This window comes from Amyelois transitella, chromosome 20, assembly GCF_032362555.1.
Source record: "Amyelois transitella isolate CPQ chromosome 20, ilAmyTran1.1, whole genome shotgun sequence".
Lineage (NCBI taxonomy): Eukaryota > Metazoa > Arthropoda > Insecta > Lepidoptera > Pyralidae > Amyelois > Amyelois transitella.
Window position 1 is genome coordinate 1,119,008 of NC_083523.1, and position 20,136 is coordinate 1,139,143.

Below are 20,136 nucleotides of genomic sequence, written 5' to 3' on the forward strand. Positions count from 1 at the left end.
ATCAAGGAAAAGGGTATCGCGAATTGATAGTACGGCCGTGCCGCTTTTTTATACTCGACTTGGCGGGGACACTGCCGTGCCCCCAGATTAATACTTGGAATTCTGCTGTACGTAATGGGCTAGCAACCTGTTACTATTTGAATCTCAATTCCTATATTTAAGCCGTACAGTTGAACGTGACCTTTCAGCCTATCCGACTGTTTTGTCTATCTCGTAAGGGATGAAGACGTGATTGTATGTAGGTAAGTATAAAAAGGAAGAATTCAATAAAATTCTATTTTTTATTTTAGATACAATTGAACAAAGTATGAAATATGAATGCAGGATATAAATGATAGCGAAACATTTCTTAAACAATCCAAGTGATTATAAAAAAATCTTAAACAAATAAAATCGCCGTGTCATTTATGTGATCAGTGATGATTTCAAGGCTTCTGGCAAATTAGTAACTTCTCAGCTTCGTTCTGGAAAGGAATTATTTTTTCAAATTAGGTATTTCAATAAAAAAATATTGTTTTGTATTTTAAGTATTAAATCTATGTATAAGTATGCCTAAATTAAAAGATCCATCAAGTAGTAGGTAAATGCACCTTATTTGTTTACAATGAAGGTTTAAGGACAATATAAAATAAAATTTGTTTGTTTTTAAATCTAAATATTCAATTGATTATAAAAATTTAAATAAAAAATGGAAAGCAAAGGAAGTCACTTATACAGAGTAATATTTAAAAAAAAAACAATCTGTGTTAAAAAAAAATGTTATATTAAAGTATGTTTTAAAATTAAAATTTTACGTCTTACCTGTATCAGTTTGTAGATAGCACCAAGAGATTCATCGTTTCTGCACGAGATTGAACCAGTGATCGTCGACCGTTTGCCACCCCAACTCGAAGTAAAAGTTAGTTGGGCCTCCGTCCAAGCAAAAAGGCAAGCAACCAGTAACAAAAACACCACCGCCTTATTCATTTTTTTTTAATTTTCTTTTTTTATTTGCTGTAAAAGGCTGAATTCTTTTGAACGTCGAATGCGTTTGTATTGTTTCGAAAAAGGAACGCTCTTTTATACTCTTAATTTCATTTGTTTGTAGCTTCGAGAAAATTAGTGAAGCCTTCTAAGTTTTAATTTGTTTTTAACTTAATTGCTTGCGTCTGCCGTCCTACGCATGCAAGCTATATTTAACAATATAATAATTATTATAGTATATTACTGTTAGAAAAAAAAATATAGTTTACGTACAGAAGGACTATAAAAATACTGAAGTCTACAGAACACCATAAACCAGCCTCTTTTTTTTTGTATATGTTGGATTTACGTCATACTCGTACAATGCAAATAATAGTTAAAACGGTTTTTAACTAAGGATTTAATAAACCACTTTTGAAGACTGAAGAGGTTTTAATTTTACCAGGTATGTAATTTTTTTCTGCATGTAAAATTAGTTATCTCACCTATAAAGTCCACAGAAATAGATGGATCTCATGAAACTGATAGATACTTTTAAACCGACTTCAAGAAAAGAGAGGTTTTCAAATCGGCCAGTATTTTTGGCTTCTTTGCTTCAATCTTCTTCTCTTCAATAACATCATATTTTTCCATCCAAAAAGTATCTGCAAAAATAATTACCCACGTCACGCATCATTTTCAAAAACAAGTCCAATTACCGCAACATTTCAAGTCTTCTTTTGATTGTCTGAAGCCATCGAGCGGTCATCTAATTGTCCAGACTTATATATAAAGGGACAAATCTTATCCCGGATCATTGTACAATTGGTCTAAGAATAGGAACCATGTCTCGAGTGATAATCTTCGTTTTCCTAGCGGTTCTACTGGTGGCAGACGCCCAGCTTACCTTTAGCACGGGGTGGGGAAACGGGAAGAGATCGGTGACCACGGATGGAGAAGATGCCTGTGTTCCTGACGAGACGATCTATGTTTTGTATAAATTAATACAGGTAAGTAACTATGTTATATTCAAGTCATTATCATTAAGCCATAATTAATATTAGACTATTGGCTCTAAAAGTACCATTGAAGCTCATCTTTTATAGTTTTTTTATTGTCTAGCCTCAATTTAATAATACTGGGATATCGGTGGAAAAGATACAGTGCCTGCCATAATCTTTTGACGCCATGCAGAAATTAAGAACATTATTATTTCGCAATAATTTGGCGTAGGTACCGATAGCTATATTCATGTAAGTTTAATTCAGTATACAATTGCTATAAGACTTTTCCATTATTATTTTACCTAGGTCAAATCCCAAAATATAGTTCTTTTTTAAATAAAATAAACAAACAGTTCCTTACTAAAAAAACATCACTTGTATTTCTTTCTTTTTCAGAGTGAAGCAGAGAAGTTTTTGGCCTGTAAAAATGGAGCGAAAAATTAAATAATTGAAAATGGAAATCATTTGAAAATCAAACTTGTTATTGGCTATTGTTAAGTTTAAATTATATTAAGTATATTATTGTGTACACACTAAAAATTAACGGTCACAGCTTTACTAATTATTTATTTTTGGTATTAAATATAGTAATTCATAAATAGAAGTCATATCTATAATAGGTATCTATTCTTTCTTGTTTTCCGTTTTAATATTGTTCTTCTTGGTCATCATAAGTATATTTTTAACACCAAAAGTAGTTTTGTTAAGACTTGGCGAACAGGCTGGGTTCCTTAAGTCATTTCAAAACAATAATTGAACCAAAAAAGATTGTGTGAGGTACTTTAGTGTAAAAAACTTTTACTTGCCCCGAACAAACAATGTTTGTATCACATCACTTAAATTATCATTAAAGGTACTTACTAAGATACATTTGGCTGAATATGTTTTGTTTCGCTCTTCAACAAGGTAAATTCTCACCAGGAATTGTAAACTATATTTAATCATTAATTAAATAAGCATTGTATTTTGTAAAATAAAACAAAATTCCAGATAGGTAGGTATACTTTTATTAAAATCCTTCCATTTTTTATAGCGACACATTAACTTAAATGATGGGAATGATGACTCTACGCTCCTAAAGGTTTTTTTACAAAACTTATAATTATCTGCAGGTTATTAAACTATGTGTGGAAGCAACCAGGATTTTGTTACTTGCTTTTGATTATGATCTATAATACATTGACGTTACCGAGAGGTTCCGTAGAGAAGGGAAATGTAGAGGGATGAGGAAAGAGCAATGAATAAATAATTTATGACTTAGTTTTGATGGCTGATTCTAATGAGAAAGGTAAAGGTTTAATTATATTTTAGGCAATTTCTTTAAAATTAAAGAAATCTCAAAAATTCTGTTTAAGTTAGTAGGTAATTTCTGAAATTTAATAGATAAATTGTTGCCATATACTTAATAAATAAAATAGTATTCTTTAAAAATTGCCATTTTAGATTAAAATATGTATGTATTATTTACCAATAATATGGTCTTTCAGCTTAGATAAAAAATGATAACGTGTATCAGATGAAAGTAAAAAACTTAAAATATCACTCCGGACCCAAGGTTCTCCTGGAGGACATCCCTGGGGGTGTCATGGAGACTTTAATTCGGAGCCTTAGTAATTGAAATTTTGAAATGGTTTCAATTACTTGTTTTTTATAAGTATATTTTTTTTAATTTTGTCGGTAAATTTTGGTAATCTCCATACTTTGTGGATTATAAATATTTTTCTGAAACAATTTTGCCTAATTTTTTTTTTGGTGTCAGTACCATTGTCTTGGTTATGTAAAATGTAGATGACATTGTCATAAATGATTATGTATTTGAATTCGGGTAATTTCAGATTATAGGCAAGGTATTAACTACATGCTCATCACAGCCCAAGAATACCTAAAGGACATATCAAAATTAATATAATCGATTGTCCCCTAATTTATTGTTACCAACCTAAAAGTTATTACCAAAAAAGGGACGGAAATAGAAAAATGAGCAAGAACAGTAAATGAACAAAATTAATTCGGTCATTTGGGCACCGGTTCTAAAATATCTTAGTCGAACACAGCGTTAGTGATATAAACATGAAGACACGTGTAAATTCACATTAAAACATTAATTTTTTTTGGTGGAAATATACTCTTTTTTTTACACTACGCAACATTGAAAATGTTTATGTATTTATATGCCATAACAAACAATTAGGACGAATTAATAAAATACTTCTGATAAAATCAGATTAAAATAAATAATCGTTTCAGAACGGTAGCAATTTAACAAAAAATTATGCACAAAAGACGTTGTTTAAAGAGTACATTCCCACGGACAGATAAATAGGAAACATTGAGAGTATATACAGTGACACGAATAAACGTGGTTAGACATAAAATTAACATTGATAAAATATTAACAGTGTTTAAAAGGTAATATAATACTATATTTGATATAGATAACTGTACACTGAGCGACACAGGTGTAGAGAGTTGTAGGCCCAACTATATACATTTAATAACCCTAAGCTTCTCATTAAAAGTCCTTATAAAAGAAGATGAGAGGAATAAAATGTAAATCAATAATCATCAATAAAATATAATAAAGTAATGTTAGTACTTAATTAAAAAAAAAACATATCATGTTGAGACAGTGTGATAACGTCATCTATGTAAATAGTAGGCAGAAAAATGAGTTAAGAGAAAATGAATCTCTTAGTTATGTATAAACAAATTTATTTTGTTTAAAAAACCGAACTTAGTATGGTTCAATTATAATTAAAATAATGATGCTTGCTTACAATAAATAACTAACAAAAACAAACTTTATTTGGTAATATTCTCTCATGATGTTTTTATTGGAATAAAATTATAAGACCTTTTAATGGTAAGTATATTTAATCCTAAACATTACACTTACTTATCTAAACTAATAAATAATGAGTAATGTGTTTAATAAATTCCTTTTGTCTTATAGACGTTATACTTAATTAGGTCATAAATGAAACCTACACGATAGATAGTCTAGGCCATTTTATTATAATGTGAACATATTTCTACTTCGATAGCTATTTGATAATGACTATAGAAATATTGAACTCTACCTCAAGTGATATCGAGTTCTCATTTCAATGATTATTTAGTTTTTGTCTAATTTAATAAAGAATATACATTCAGACAGTCCAACTTTAGAGGTTCCCATTAAAAGAGATATTATATGCTTATCTAGTCTGCATTTTACTATGAGTATAGTCTTAACCCACATACCTCTCGACAATACAAATATTGCTATAATAGTTAATGAATTAACATTACCTTATTCCTACAGCTACATTCACATATAATACGTCCTTATACAAGGAGCCGCTCTTTGGTAAAATTATCAAAAACCTTTCTTTTGGAAAGAATTTTTTGTACATAAATACACATACGTAATGAGTTTAATTTGTTAATATCTAAGTATCTTACGTGAGATATATGTTTAATGTATGAGCTTAGTTAGGTGTTCTTCGTTACCTTAGCCGGTTTTTCATTCGCCTGACCCGAATTTTTACTATATTATGTTTATGTATATTTGTATATATATTTCACATTTAAATACACAATACATAGTGTCCTTTTTGACTATTCTAGATTGGCAGCCAATTTTAATTTTGCGTGCCAAAATGAAGAACCGGCTATTCCATTGTGGTTTGGCGTCACAGCTTCCATACTCGCGAGGTTCTTCGCTTGCCAGGGCTCCGTCTAGTTCGTTGAAGGGATCATTTAAGTGTGATTTTTTAAACAAATTTGGTTTTTAATTGCGGTTTTATGCATCATATACCATTATCACTTTTCTATTGGTAGCCGTATCGGTGTCATCCATATTGCGCAAAATTTGGTCATCTGAGTCATTCTTTGTTTTCGGGCTAAAAAGAAGATGTTTCCAGAAACCCTTCGTAAATTTGGTCTTATCCTCACTGTCATCCTATTTCCTATCTATAAAGAAGTTTCAAATATTATCTGGTCTTTTTTGTAGTATCATCATGTTAACGAGCTAAAAATGAAAAAATCAGTAACATCACTTCGCTGGAGATCCCTTCACACTCTCGGGCACCTCGCCCTCCTCGGCGCCCTCTGGAGCCCCCGCCGCGGCCGCGCCCTGTTGGCGGGCGCGAGCCGCGGCGCGCCGTCCCTCAGGAAGGCGGCGTACGCGACCGCGAACAGGGCGTAGGGCGCGAGCACGGCGGCCGCGAGCCGGGCCACTTGCGGCGCGCCGCCGGCGTCACCGGAGAATCACTTCTCTTCGTCCTCGTCGCGGAATAGGTACGTAGACCTGGTTAAATGAAAAGAAATTGTCTGATTCAAACGTCACATTCAAATAAAGAAGCTGATTTTTTTATCCTGTTTATTTTAAAGTGAGTGATAACGGTGTCGTTTGGTTCCCGGCATCAATACAAAAAAGAATAGGACCACTCCATCTCTTTCCCATGGATGTCGTAAAAGGCAACTAAGGGATAGGCTTACGAGTACAAACTTGCGATTCTTTTTTAGTCGATGGGTTAGCAACCTGTCACTAATTGAATCTCAATTATGTCATTAAGCCAAATAACTGAACGTGGCCATTCGGTCTTTTCAAGACTGTTGGCTGTCGCAAGGGATATAGACGTGACTATTATGTATGTATGATAACGGTGACTTACTGGTCTTGAAAGGTAAAGGTACACATACATACATATATAAAATCACGCTTTTTTCCCGGAGTGGTAGGCAGGGACTACATCTTTCCACTTGCCACGAGATCACTAGTAATGACACCTATCCATGTATATAATATTTTACCTAAATTTGACAGTACTTAGCAAAGTATTTACGCTCAGTGCATATTATGGAGTAAGAAGCGGCGAATATGACGTCAAATGAGCTTTGGAAGTGGTAACTTTTATTGTAATGGTTTCAAAATATGTTTGACATTGTTAAGTTGTACCTATTACATATATTTTGAGCATTCTAAATTGATAAACTTGCCTAAGTAAATAATACAAAAAAAATAGCATAATTATAAGAGCATTTGCTACAATTCAACCTATTGAAAACAGCAAACATAAAAGAAATCAATACTCACCAATAAGCCAAGTTAAATATGGCGAAGACCAGGGGGAAGGTGATCCTGGAGATGACATCGATCCTCTTGGACCTGGTGGGGAACTTGGACATCCAGAGCCGGCAGCAGTTCTTCCGCGGCGCGCTCATGCGCACCTCGCACTGCCGCATCTTGATGTCCACCCCGTCGCGCACCAGCGGTTTCTGCAGTTGTAGACCAGTCAGGGGGGCAGGTAACGATACCATATGGGACTTTTATTTATTTATTCTTTATTGTAACAATTACAATTTGTAAAGTAAAGGAACTGTAAAGGACTTAATGCTAATAGCATTATCTAACAGTCTACCATTGGGTTAAGCGGAGAACCTTTGTGTGGGTGATAATAATAATGTATAACAAACATACTTACTATACGATATATACTAAAAACCTATACATAATATATACCTATATACTACACTAAACATACATATATACATAAATATATATATATATATATATTCTTCATCATTGGACTACACCAAACTATCGACATATCTGAACTTAATTCCTGATTTCCGTTTTTTTTTTCAAAATTGTTTATTATTTTTGAGAATTTACTTTTCATGATTGTGTCAGAATCAGGAAACCCAGGAGATGATCAGATATAGACACAGGGTAAATATTTACACCAGACAGAGGAGAGACCTAACTCAGATTTTGATTATGTTGACTTACAATCTTTCTTTCTCTTTGAAAACTTGTTCGCTTGGATGTTCGAGGTATGCCCTTGTAAACAGATCTTGGCCGATCAAAGTCACACCATTACCCCGAGCATACGAGAGTGAAAAATAAAATAGAGATACATACATATAGAGATACATACAACAGTCTTGAAGAGAATGAAAATAAAATAAAATAGAGTTCACTAAATCCAAACCAAAATCGAGCTCACCATAGCAAAAGTGGCGTTGCTGTCCGTATCCAACAAATCCGACGCCGCGTCCATACTGGCCGCCGTCTCCATCTCCCTCTTCGTCTTCTTCATCATCTCCCTGTGCATGTCTGACCTAGACGCGTAGTTCACCAGGGCGAACTCCAGCAGAGCCCCGAACACGAAAGTAAGGCATACTCCTGTCCACACGTCGATGGCTTTGGTGTAAGATACGGGGGGCAGGCTGGCGTTGATGCCCGACGACTGAGTAGCCATTGTTAGGAGCGTTGTTACTCCTGGAATTTTTAATACATACATGCATACATATGGTCACGTCTATATCCCTTGCGGGGAAGACAGAGCCAACAGTCTGGAAGAGACTGAATGGCCACGTTCAGCTTTTTGGCTTAGTGATAGAATTGAGATTCGATTAGAGACAGGTTGCTAGCCTATCGCCTAAAAAGAATCCCAAGTTTGTGAGCCTATAGCTTAATTTTTAATGTGAAATGGATTAAAACTAACCAGTCACCAGTAGTATGGAACGCGCGATGCCGTTTTCATCGCAAAAACTAAATCTTTCTATCTATAATATGTTAATATAAAACTAATCGATACCCCGTTTCACGGCATATTAAAAAGCGAAACAATGATAGTTTTTCGCGATTTTCGGTAAAAACGACGTTATTTATTACCAATGGACCACTTCTCCTTTTTTTAGAACTGTGAATAATGTGAATGGCAAGGACGTTAATTAATTGCACAAATCTTAATGCTTCAGAAGATTTAATTCTAAGAAATGAATGCAAGTATATGGAGAATGCCCCTTGCATGGTTCCAACTGATAATATCTTTGTTGTATGTTACATCTCCTGCAGTCTGCAATGGAGTTAACACTAACATTATGCTGTTTCAGAACCCAAGTGGAGCCGTGAACACAGGCTTGATAAAAAAAAAGATACTACTTAAAAGCGTACGCCGTCCTCAGCATATTAATCAGATGGCCACAACTACTCTTTGATAGATAGATAGATAAAACTCTTTATTGCACCATAAGAGTAAAACATACAAAACAACACAAAGCAGATATAGATGGTACAAAGGCGGACTTATCGCTAAAGCAATCTCTTCCAGTTAACCTTTGAATAATGAAACGGCTGGAGATGAACATACCAGTACCAGCAAGTTTATGTAAGTTTATATCTTAATTATTAGGTATGTACACAAGCCACTGCCTTTCTTTACACTTTCCTGTCGTGGGCCTGCTGGAAGAAATTTCTCTAGAAAAAGTAGTGTCCTTTTACTGAATTTCTCTTTAAGTTTTGTTTTTCTTATTTTCCTTGTTGTACAAAAATGAATGAAAACATATTGACTAAGCAGATATACAAGGAGAATGTGGAGTGAAAGGTCGGAGTGGGAAGACCTAGACGAACGTATCTTGATCAAATTAAAGACGTCCTGATAAAGGGTCAGGTCAAAAGTACCCGAAACCGCCGAACTTGCATGAAGAGAGTTATGAATGTGGATGAAGCGAAGGAAGTATGCAGAGATCGTGGCAAGTGGAAAGAGGTAGTCTCTGCTTACCCCTCCGGGAAAGAGGCGTGATTTTATGTATGTATGTATTGTACATAAATATATACTACTCTGTCAAGAAAGTAGCAGGAAAAGATCAATAATACACAAACTGTTTGTTATTCATCCAAATTTATTTTATCACCTTCAAAATATGCTCCTTTAGAAACGATACACTTACGCCAACGAATAATCCAATCATCAAAACATTTTTTAAACGCTGTTTCCGGAATTGAGGTCAGTTCTCGCCGCGAATTCTCTTTTATGTCTTCTACCGATTGAAAACGGGTGCCACGAAGTGGTAATTTGAGTTTAGGAAAAAGAAAAAAGTCGGCTGGAGCCATATCTGGTGAATATGGTGGTTGCTCGATGGTATTTGTTGAGTGTTTGGTTAAAAATTCGTTCACAATGATGGCCTTGTGCGAAGGTGCATTATCATGGTGCAAAATCCAAGAATTTTCTTTCCACAAATCTGGCCTTTTTCGTCGGATTTGCTCTCTTAAACGCCGCATAACACTCAAATAGTATTCCTTATTTACCGTTTGACCTTCCGGCAAGAATTCCGAGTGCACAACACCGCGATAGTCAAAGAAAACAGTCAACATGACTTTGACTTTTGAACGACTTCGGCGTGGTTTTTTCGGTTTCGGTTCAGTTGGAAGGCGCCACTCCGAAGCTTGTTGACTAGTTTGCATGTCAAACTCGTAAACCCACGTCTCGTCACCAGTAACAATGCGTTTCATGAATGTTGGGTCGGAATTGACTCGTTCTAGCATGTCCTCAGCGACTCTCATGCGATTGAGTTTTTGAAAAAAATTCAGGTCTTTTGGGACTAGCCGAGCGGCAACATGTTTCATACCCAAATTATTAGTTAAAATGGTACGGATCGACTCGTGAGATACAGAAAGTTCGGTGGCTATCTCTCTCAAAGTTGAATGAGGATTTTCAGTCACTATTTCCTTCACTTTTGCGATGTTAACTTCAGTTGCAGACGTTGATGGCCTACCAGAGCGAGGCAAATCTTCCATCACATCTCGACCGCTTTTGAACGCTTTGTACCACTCATAAGCACGAGTTTTTGATAAAGTCGATTCACCGTAAGCCTTCTGTAACATTTTCAGTGACTCCGAACACGATATTCCATTGGCAATGCAAAATTTAAGACAAACTCTTTGTTCGATGTTTTTATCCATTATGAAATTAGCAATACACACTAGATATGATATAACTAAAAATAGCACTGTATTTAATGTAAACAACAGATGCAACTCAAACTCCGCGCCAAAATGGAAAACAGTTGTGCCAATCTAACAACAACAAAAAAAACATAAATTTGAATTTGGAACCATAAATAAATAATCCATTCCCGATACTTTTCTGACTGAATGTAAATACCTAGTGAAACCCTTGCGGGCACGGCGCCCTGGTCCAACCAGAAGGAGACCCAGGACACGATGACCAACATGCAGCACGGTATGTAGATCTGGATCAAGTAGTAACTGAACTCGCGTTTGAACAGCAAGTCCACTTTCAAGCAACTGTATTCACCTGAAATGCATCAGTGAAGAGTGTAATGTTTATGGTTACTGACAGAGTCATGTAGAGGATTTAGTAAGAAAACATTTATAATCTTAGCCCCGAGTCGACCACTGCTGGTTCTAATATTCCTCGAAGGTGAAAAATCCATACATTCACAACCTTATTAAGATGGAAAGTCTTCTAGCAGACTCAACTTAGGTCAGGTACAGGAACGCCTTCCGATTGACGTCCATTTCTTGCAGTATGGCAGTACAATAAAGTATTTATTAGATGATTTTTTAATAAATGGCCAAACTAGATACAAAAAGAGAAAGAATTACTGAATCCTTTTTTCAAAATTTTGAAGTACTTGAGTGAACAAGAATTAAGCACTTCTAATAAAAAGGATTATTTTTCATAAATGCGACTTGATGTGACTACAAAATATTTTCGCCTGATTTTATTTAGTTAAATCGCGATCCCTGCGTTCTTCCATCGCTTCATTCATAACACTTTTCGTCTGCATTCGTCCATCGCTTCATCTACATTCATAACACTTTTCGTCTGCATTCGTCCATCGCTTCATCTACATTCATAACACTTTTCGTCTGCATTCGTCCATCGCTTCATCTACATTCATAACACTTTTCGTCTGCATTCGTCCATCGCTTCATCTACATTCATAACACTTTTCGTCTGCATTCGTCCATCGCTTCATCTACATTCATAACACTTTTCGTCTGCATTCGTCCATCGCTTCATCTACATTCATAACACTTTTCGTCTGCATTCGTCCATCGCTTCATCTACATTCATAACACTTTTCGTCTGCATTCGTCCATCGCTTCATCTACATTCATAACACTTTTCGTCTGCATTCGTCCATCGCTTCATCTACATTCATAACACTTTTCGTGAAACCTATTCTGGTGTTTTGACCTACCTTTCATTTCACCCCGATTAAGTGTCCTATTTGATGGCGGTACGTTAGTCTTATTTATTTAAAACTAGCGACCCGCCCCGGCTTCGCACAGGTGCAAAATTATAAATGTTATTATACATAAAAACCTTCCTCTTGAATCACTCTACCTGTTACAAAAAATCGCATCAAAATCCGTTGCGTGATTTTAAAGATTTAAGCATACAGACAAACAGACTAAAATAGCGACTTTGTTTTATACTATGTAGTGATAAAATAATGTTGTTAAAATTAAACTTACCAGTATTAGTCTTGCTGTTGCAATAGTCAGTAAGGAACTTCTCTAGCGTGAAGCGAGGCAGGTGGAGGTTTTTCACAACCTGAACGGGGTCTCCTTCCTTCCATAAGAACACCAGGTCATCAGTCGTCCAGCCATCTGTCATAATAATTATATCCATTATTTAACAATCTATACATATAATAAATCTGTAGAAGGGTCAATTCTGTACATTGAAAATATTGAAAAAATAAATAGCAGGGGGTATTACTGGATCGATATCAAACACAAATATGTGATTAAAAAAATTTTTGTCTGTCTGTCTGTATGTTCAGGCATCACGTGAAAACTAACGGTTCGATTTTGATGAAACTTGGTATAATTATACCTTATTATCCTGGGCATAAAATAGGATACTTTTTATCCTGGAAAAATACTACGAAAAAAAAATCTTAATTTTTCAGTTTATCCATAGACGTTGTTCTGTAGAACCGCGAACACACGTTACGTTACCCGCAGTGGATTCAGCGCCGTAACTGTAGCGCTGAAAGTCGGATTTAGCTTGAACCGTTTGCGGCACACGCGGGCCGCTACTCATTTCTATGAAAAAAATACTTTAGTCCGGTCAATCTAGACATTCGAAGCTACATTAATTCCCATCAAGCTGAAAATGAGTATACATACATACATGAAATCACGCCTCTTTCCCGGAGGGGTAGGCAGAGACTACCTCTTTCCACTTGCCACGATCTCTGCATATTTCCTTTGCTTCATCCACATTCATAACTCTCTTCATGCAAGGTCGGCGGTTTTGGGTACTTTTGACCTGACCCTTCACCAGGACGTCCTTAATTTGATCAAGATATGTTCGTCTAGGTCTTCCCACTCCGACCTTTCCCTCCACACTCTCCATGTATATCTGCTTAGTCAACCTGTTTTCATTCATCCTCTCCACATGACCGAACCATCTCAACATACCCTTTTCTATTCCTGTAACTACATCTTCTTTCACATTATCACGCTGTACCTTATCCGGTCACTCAATTTCACACCCAACATACTCCTTAACGCTCTCATTTCCACTGCATTTATTCTGCTTTCGTGCTTCTTTTGCCATACCCAACTTTCACTCCTATACATTAATGTCGGGACCAACACGACCCCATGCACAGCCAGTCGAGCCTTTTTGGATAGTTTCTGACTGCTCATAAAGGCATGCAAAGCTCCATTCACCATGTTCCCCGCGTTCACTCTCCTTTCAATATCACTATCACTGAAAATGAGTATAATTGTTTAAAACACAATTAAAAGCATTATTTCAAAATTCCCCATGATTCCGGTTTAAGGGAAAAAAATTACCCAAGGTCAAAGGTAAAAAATGGGTGTTTCGCGATTTTCTTCAAAACGGTGAGTTTTTCAAATATGAAAATTACTTCATTCATAAATTGTAGATCATAAAGTTATCTATAAAAAAGGTATCAATATTTTTTTTTAATAAAGCTACCGTTTCTGAGATATAACGATGCAAAAAGTTGCAAGCGTCATAATATGCACACGTTTCCACGCCGTGCCGTGTGGTTCCCGGCACCATTACAAAAAAGAATAGGACCACTCCATCTCTTTCCCATGGATGTCGTAAAAGGCGACTAAGGGATAGGCTTATAAACTTGAGATTCCTCTTTTAGGCGATGGGCTAGCAACCTATTTGAATTGAAATTCAAATAGTGACTATTTGAATTTCAATTCTATCACTAAGCCAAACAGCTGAGCGTGGCCAATCAGTCTTTTCAGACTGGTGGCTCTGTCTACCCCGCTAAGGATATAGACGTGATCATATGTATGTATGTTTCTACGCCACCTCTGAGGTAGTGTACTATTAGCGCGTTTTTTTTTACCTTTTTATTATTAAACTTCAAAAAAGTCTGAAATAGGTTAGAATAAACACGTGTTTTCACTACGCAGTGGCACTCAAGACAAACTTTCGCATTTATTATTTAAAAAAATAGAATAACCCTAAGTGAAGAAAATCATCTTAGGACAATAATAGAGATTGCAATTAAATCAAATTAAAACTAAAACTACTTATAAAAAGAAAGAAAAAAGATGACTACAAACTAAAATTTAATTTAAAATTTAGTTTGTAATTGTGGGAGTGTGCCCAGAAGGCTGGCAGCATTGCCAATTTGAATGGTAATGCTGATTCTCTCAGCCAGATAATTTCCAGCCCTCCGGTCAAGAGATACCTCAATCAGCTTTTTCGACAATTGTCAGAAAAGCTGATGGGCAGATAACTTTATGATTTACAATCTAATGATGGATGCTCAAGCGGGATTTCGAAAGGGAATGGGATGTACTGATCAGGTCTTTTCCTTGCGGTGCATAGCCGAAAAGTTTTTGGCCAAGAGTCAAAAAGTCTATTGCACATTCGTAGATCTGGAAAAGGCCTATGACAGAGTTGAGAGGAATGAATTGTGGTCAGCACTTTCTATGCATGGGGTGAGCAGTCTCTTAATACGAGCACTGAAATCCTTATATGAGGATTCGAGTGCTTGTGTCAGGATAAACGGAGCGCACACTGAGTGGTTTAAGATTGAGAAAGGCGTTAGGCAAGGATGTGTTGCGTCACCGTGGCTGTTCAACCTATTTATGGATAGCTGTTTGACAGATTTGAAAGAGTCTAAAAGTGGATTAAGGATGAATGAGTTACTCGTCAAATGTCTGCTCTATGCCGACGATCAGGTTATACTGGCGTCATCAGCGGAGGAGTTACAGGAGATGGTAAACTGTATGCATGAAGCTTTAAAAGAGAAAGGAATGAAAGTGAACGTAAGTAAAACTAAAACACTGGTTTTTGAAATGGAGAAAGAAATGACAGCATGTAATATTTTGATTGGAGGAGAAAAAGTGGAGCAAGTGAAAGAGTTTGTATATCTAGGATCAAAGTTTACATCAGATGGCAAGTATGATAGTGATATTGAAAGGAGAGTGAACGCGGGGAACATGGTGAATGGAGCTTTGCATGCCTTTATGAGCAGTCAGAAACTATCCAAAAAGGCTCGACTGGCTGTGCACAGGGGCGTGTTGGTCCCGACATTAATGTATGGGAGTGAAAGTTGGGTATGGCAAAAGAAGCATGAAAGCAGAATAAATGCAGTGGAAATGAGAGCGTTAAGGAGTATGATGGGTGTGAAATTGAGTGACAGGATAAGGAACAGCGTGATAAGGGAATGTTGTGATGTGAAAGAAGATGTAGTTACAAGAATAGAAAAGGGTATGTTAAGATGGTTCGGTCATGTGGAGAGGATGAATGAAAGCAGGTTGACTAAGCAGATATACAAGGAGAGTGTGGAGGGAAAGGTCGGAGTGGGAAGACCTAGACGAACGTATCTTGATCAAATTAAGGACGTCCTGGTAAAGGGTCAAAGGGTCAGGTCAAAAGTACCCGAAACCGCCGAGCTTGTATGAAGAGAGTTATGAATGTGGACGAAGCGAAAGAAGTATGCAGAGATCGTGGCAAGTGGAAAGAGGTAGTCTCTGCCTACCCCTCCGGGAAAGAGGCGTGATTTTATGTATGTATGTTTACAATCTATGTCTAAAGTAATTTTCCGATAAAACTTACCATTTTGAAGAAAATCGTGAAAAACCCATTTTTTTACCTTTGACCTTGGGTAATTTTTTTTCCTTAAACCGGAATCATGGGGAATTTTGAAATAATGCTTTTGATTGTGTTTTAAACAATTGTACTCATTTTCAAATGATGGGAATTAATGTAGCTTCATTCTTATTTTTTGGTCTAAATGACCGGACTACTTACTACAGAACGCGAACTCAACAGCAGTAGCTCAATAGAGGGATCTCCTTAATTATTATAGGCCTAGCCGTAATTGGGTCCAATAGATATTTATAAGATGTCATTGTCAGTGTAACTCAAAATGGAGAAATAAACCATCCACGCGATGACCGACATCCGCGCGGACGGAGTCGCGGGGGCTAAGCTAGTCAATAAATATAATGACTAAATAACAGAACTTAAAGCAAAAATTTGCCTTGAACGTCATTGGGACGTGTGTGGAGTGACACTATGGAAGTTTCGGTATATATGTATCTTCTTTTGTGCTTGAAAGAAACATACATACATCTGGTCACGTCTATATCCCTTGTGGGCTAGACAGAGCCAACAGTCTTGAAAAGACTGAATGGCCACGTTCAGCTATTTGGCTTAATGATAGAATTGAGATTCAAATAGTGACAGGTTGCTAGCCCATCGCCTAAAAAAAATCCCAAGTTTGTGCGGCACCAATACAAAAAAGAATAGGACCACTCCATCTCTCTTGAAAGAAATTAAATAATAATCGAGATATTTCGTAAACAGCCGGTTGATATATGGGCATAATCTAGTAACTGTCTTTATCAATTAACAGACAACGGCAACACATGGTCTGTAAAACAAATAAAAAATCCTTGCTGTTCAATCTTATAAGATAAAGTAAGCCGCGTTTGAATGCCAGAACACACAGGCCTGATGTGTGTCCAAATAAACGTATTTGATATTTTTATTCTTTACTAGCGACCCGCCCTGGCTTCTCACGGGCAGCATTAATACATAAAAACAAAAAGTTCTTAAATCACTCCTTCTATTTAAAAAAAAAAACTGCCTCATAATCCGTTGTGTAGTTTTAAAGATCTAAGCATACACACATTGGGATATACGCGGGAAGCGACTGCTTTATATATTATAAAGTGATGATTATAATGTCAAACTTTATTTATTTAACGGTTAGTAGTATCACAATTTGTCCCCATTCCAGACCGTATTCGGAGCCAAGGATATTTCCGATATAGGGCGCGACCGTGTCGTACAAACAATTGCTTGTGTAAACAAAACGCGTAAAAAAGTAATATTATCTTTGCTTCCTTCGTGTAAACGACGACATAAAATAAAAAAAAATCAAGTGTTATAATGTTTGTACCAAAAATATGTTTATTTAACGCGAGCGATAATATGTTTAATAGCATCACGACAGAACATTTTCAATATAAACCACTGTAGGTAACTGAAAAGAAAATCATATCAATTTGTTCATTGACAAACAGGTTATTTAAATTATCTGACGTACTATTTTTTGGTAACTAACTGGTTGAACAACACTCATCTTTACACAATAGCACAAAATAAAACTCACAAACAAATTCCTGCCCTTCCTTCAGATCTATACGAAAATAGCCATGTTTTAAATAAGCTATTGTTAGATCCTTCAATTAGACCCAGATTACGCGCCGTAACGAACGGATTATATTATTTCCAACCTTGTTATTCTCGTATTTGTGAATTATTGCCGTCTATTTTCATCTACTTTATTTTTGAAGACATTATATTTAAAGATCCTTTAACCTTTTCCTTTTAGCGAAGTTAAATCTCTCAAAAGCCTGTGTTTAATAAATTTTTTTTTCCAATAGTCACAGGATGCTTCGTTTGTTTTCAACATGCTTATGTGAAAAGCTATTATTTTTCTGTTAACTTTATATCCTTACTTACCTTTATTCTTACTGAAGTCTCTTCATATGCCTTTAGTCATTTCCCTTGGGAAACATCACTAACATTTTTAGCAATATACCTCCTTTCATTGTTAACGATATTCTGATTTAAACCTTCGACATGATGAAATAATGGAAGTGTCCCTTTTTGGAACAAGTCAAGACAGGAAAGGAGCGAGAATAAAAATTTATATAAATGATATATTCACAACTGGCCATCCTAAGCGAGCGCGTAATTCTGATGCTGTACAGCACGTTGCAATTGGGGAAGATCCTGATGTAGACGTTAGGCATGATGATGTTGTAGAAATTACCATTTAAAGAAAAGGTCAGGAATAAAAAAGAGATTTGATAGAAAAAGAAAATTTATAAAGATGATATACTCACAACTGGCCATCCTAAGTGAACAAGTCTGCTTATCAAGCGGGTACAGTTTCAGATTCATCGGACATGACAGAGTCAAAGAAATTCTGATGCTGTACAGCACGTTGCCATTGGGGAAGATCCTGATGTAGACGTTGGGCATGATGATGTTGTGGAAGTGGCCCTCCTTCTCGTTGGAAAAGAACAAGTCCGGCATCCACACTCTGTTAGCTTCCGTCAGGGTCAGGTATTTCAAACGGCCTAGAAAAATAAAACAAATTGTATGGAATTTTCTTCTGATGATCTCAAAAAAGAAGACGGCATGGAAAACTTCAATGATGATGATATTTCTTGTAATGAAAGAGAGCGGTAATTATTTAACCTGTAGTATATACATGCGATATATTTGGAATGGGATAATATTCGATTGTATTGAGGTTTGATATTTCTTTATGATTGAAATAAAGAAAGCCTAGTCCAGAAGTAAAAAGACGGATAAAAAGGAAAAGTATTTTTTATCCCCAAAACATGTTCCCGCGGGATTTTAGGCAAGCAACTATCATACGCGAGGAGTTAAATTCCAAATTGGACAAACCTAAGGATTTGATAAGGATTGCCTATTTTACGATCCCTAACATTTTGATGAAGGTATTGAGGGAATTAAATTATTATGTAAGGTCTTGTGACGCAGGTGCTCCTAGATACATTGTCCTGTTGGGAACCCTTCATTACGGTCGACCCAGTTTCTCTTTAGGCTGACTCGTTCGGTAAATGTGAACGACGATTTATAACTAGATACTGCGATGGGTTTTGATCTTGTGAAAATTCCCAAATACCATTTAAAATCGAATATCTTTACTCCAATTTAAGACAATAAACAGATTTTCTGATTGATTGAAATCCATTGCATCCTGCTCATAACATCTTATACATTCGACGTGTCCTTAGGTTTATCTTTCGCAGCATGTAAAATACTCTTCTCTTGCGTCCTTAGATGACTTGTTAATTTAACTCTACTTGTAAAAAGTATTAATTAGATTAACCGTTTCTTTTCCAATTAATTTTATTTGTCCTTATTTAATTTAATACATTCATACGGCCACGTTCTCTGTATAATGATAGAATTGAGATTCAAATAGTGACAGGTGAATATTATTGTTAAATTTTCTTTTTATTTTGGAAGTAGTACTTTAAATATGTATATTATAATCTTAACATTTATTTAGTACTAACTCACCTCCCAAATTGTTGAATTTCAGCCTTTCGTCTAACCATTGTTCCCTGAACGTCAACTGAACAGAGTATTCCTGAAAACATACAAAACATTACAGTTCACAGTTTGAGAAATGAAGACTATATATTGTGATATGGTCAAAGGATTTTTTTTAACTTATTATAACTTTTTTATTTTTTTGTACATAAGTTATGCCTTTTTTGTTGGAGTATCAAATGAAGCCATAGCAGAATGTATGTTTAAAATATGTATAAATAAAGCGGCAACACTTTTTAACCTACCGTTACTCGTAGAAGTAAAAGCTTATCTTAACCCTAAAGTTATTTGTGCTGAGTTATAAAAATTATAATTTTATTTATATATAGAATTTATTCACATAAATCTGTATAATTACTATAATATTCAGATTTATAAGAACTCATTAAAAGTGAAAGCTTTCATAATTATTAAATATCGCAAAAAATATTACAATATTCATTAAAAATGTCGCCATCCTTCAATTATACACAACAGTATATATTTTATTCTTTAACAATATCACTATATATAGATAAACATATTTAAAACTACGTAAAGATGATAATTATGATATAATTAATTGTGGTGAATTTTAACTATTTTTATTCATATTGCGGCAATATTTATTGTGCAATGCGACAATAACTGCAAGCTTTCTTCGTAATTTTTTGTTGTTTATTTGTTTTTGTTTTTAAATTATGAATCTAATATTCTACGCTGGTGTTATCATCTAAAATTTGCCACAAAGCCGTTACGGGTGATCCATTTATTTGTGCCAATATGTT

At 35.5% G+C, this 20,136-nt stretch overlaps 1 protein-coding gene across 2 annotated transcripts in view; it reads right to left on the reverse strand.

Moving 5' to 3' along the window:
* Positions 1 to 6,104: 6,104 nt before the first annotated feature.
* The window catches only part of LOC106135305 (glutamate-gated chloride channel), a 31,828-nt gene continuing 17,796 nt past the window's right edge, over positions 6,105 to 20,136 (reverse strand). Inside the window, exons 5-11 of one of the 2 annotated variants that reach the window (XM_060950161.1) lie at positions 19,337 to 19,406; positions 18,124 to 18,360; positions 12,226 to 12,360; positions 10,883 to 11,035; positions 7,940 to 8,214; positions 7,027 to 7,256; positions 6,105 to 6,237 (exon numbers count right to left, since the gene is read on the reverse strand). In XM_060950161.1, coding sequence (XP_060806144.1) covers positions 6,198 to 6,237; positions 7,027 to 7,256; positions 7,940 to 8,214; positions 10,883 to 11,035; positions 12,226 to 12,360; positions 18,124 to 18,360; positions 19,337 to 19,406 — 1,140 coding nt within the window. In that variant the 3' untranslated portion in view covers positions 6,105 to 6,197. The remainder of the gene's footprint in view (positions 6,238 to 7,026; positions 7,257 to 7,939; positions 8,215 to 10,882; positions 11,036 to 12,225; positions 12,361 to 18,123; positions 18,361 to 19,336; positions 19,407 to 20,136) is intronic. The other variant, XM_060950162.1, reaches the window with a different exon arrangement.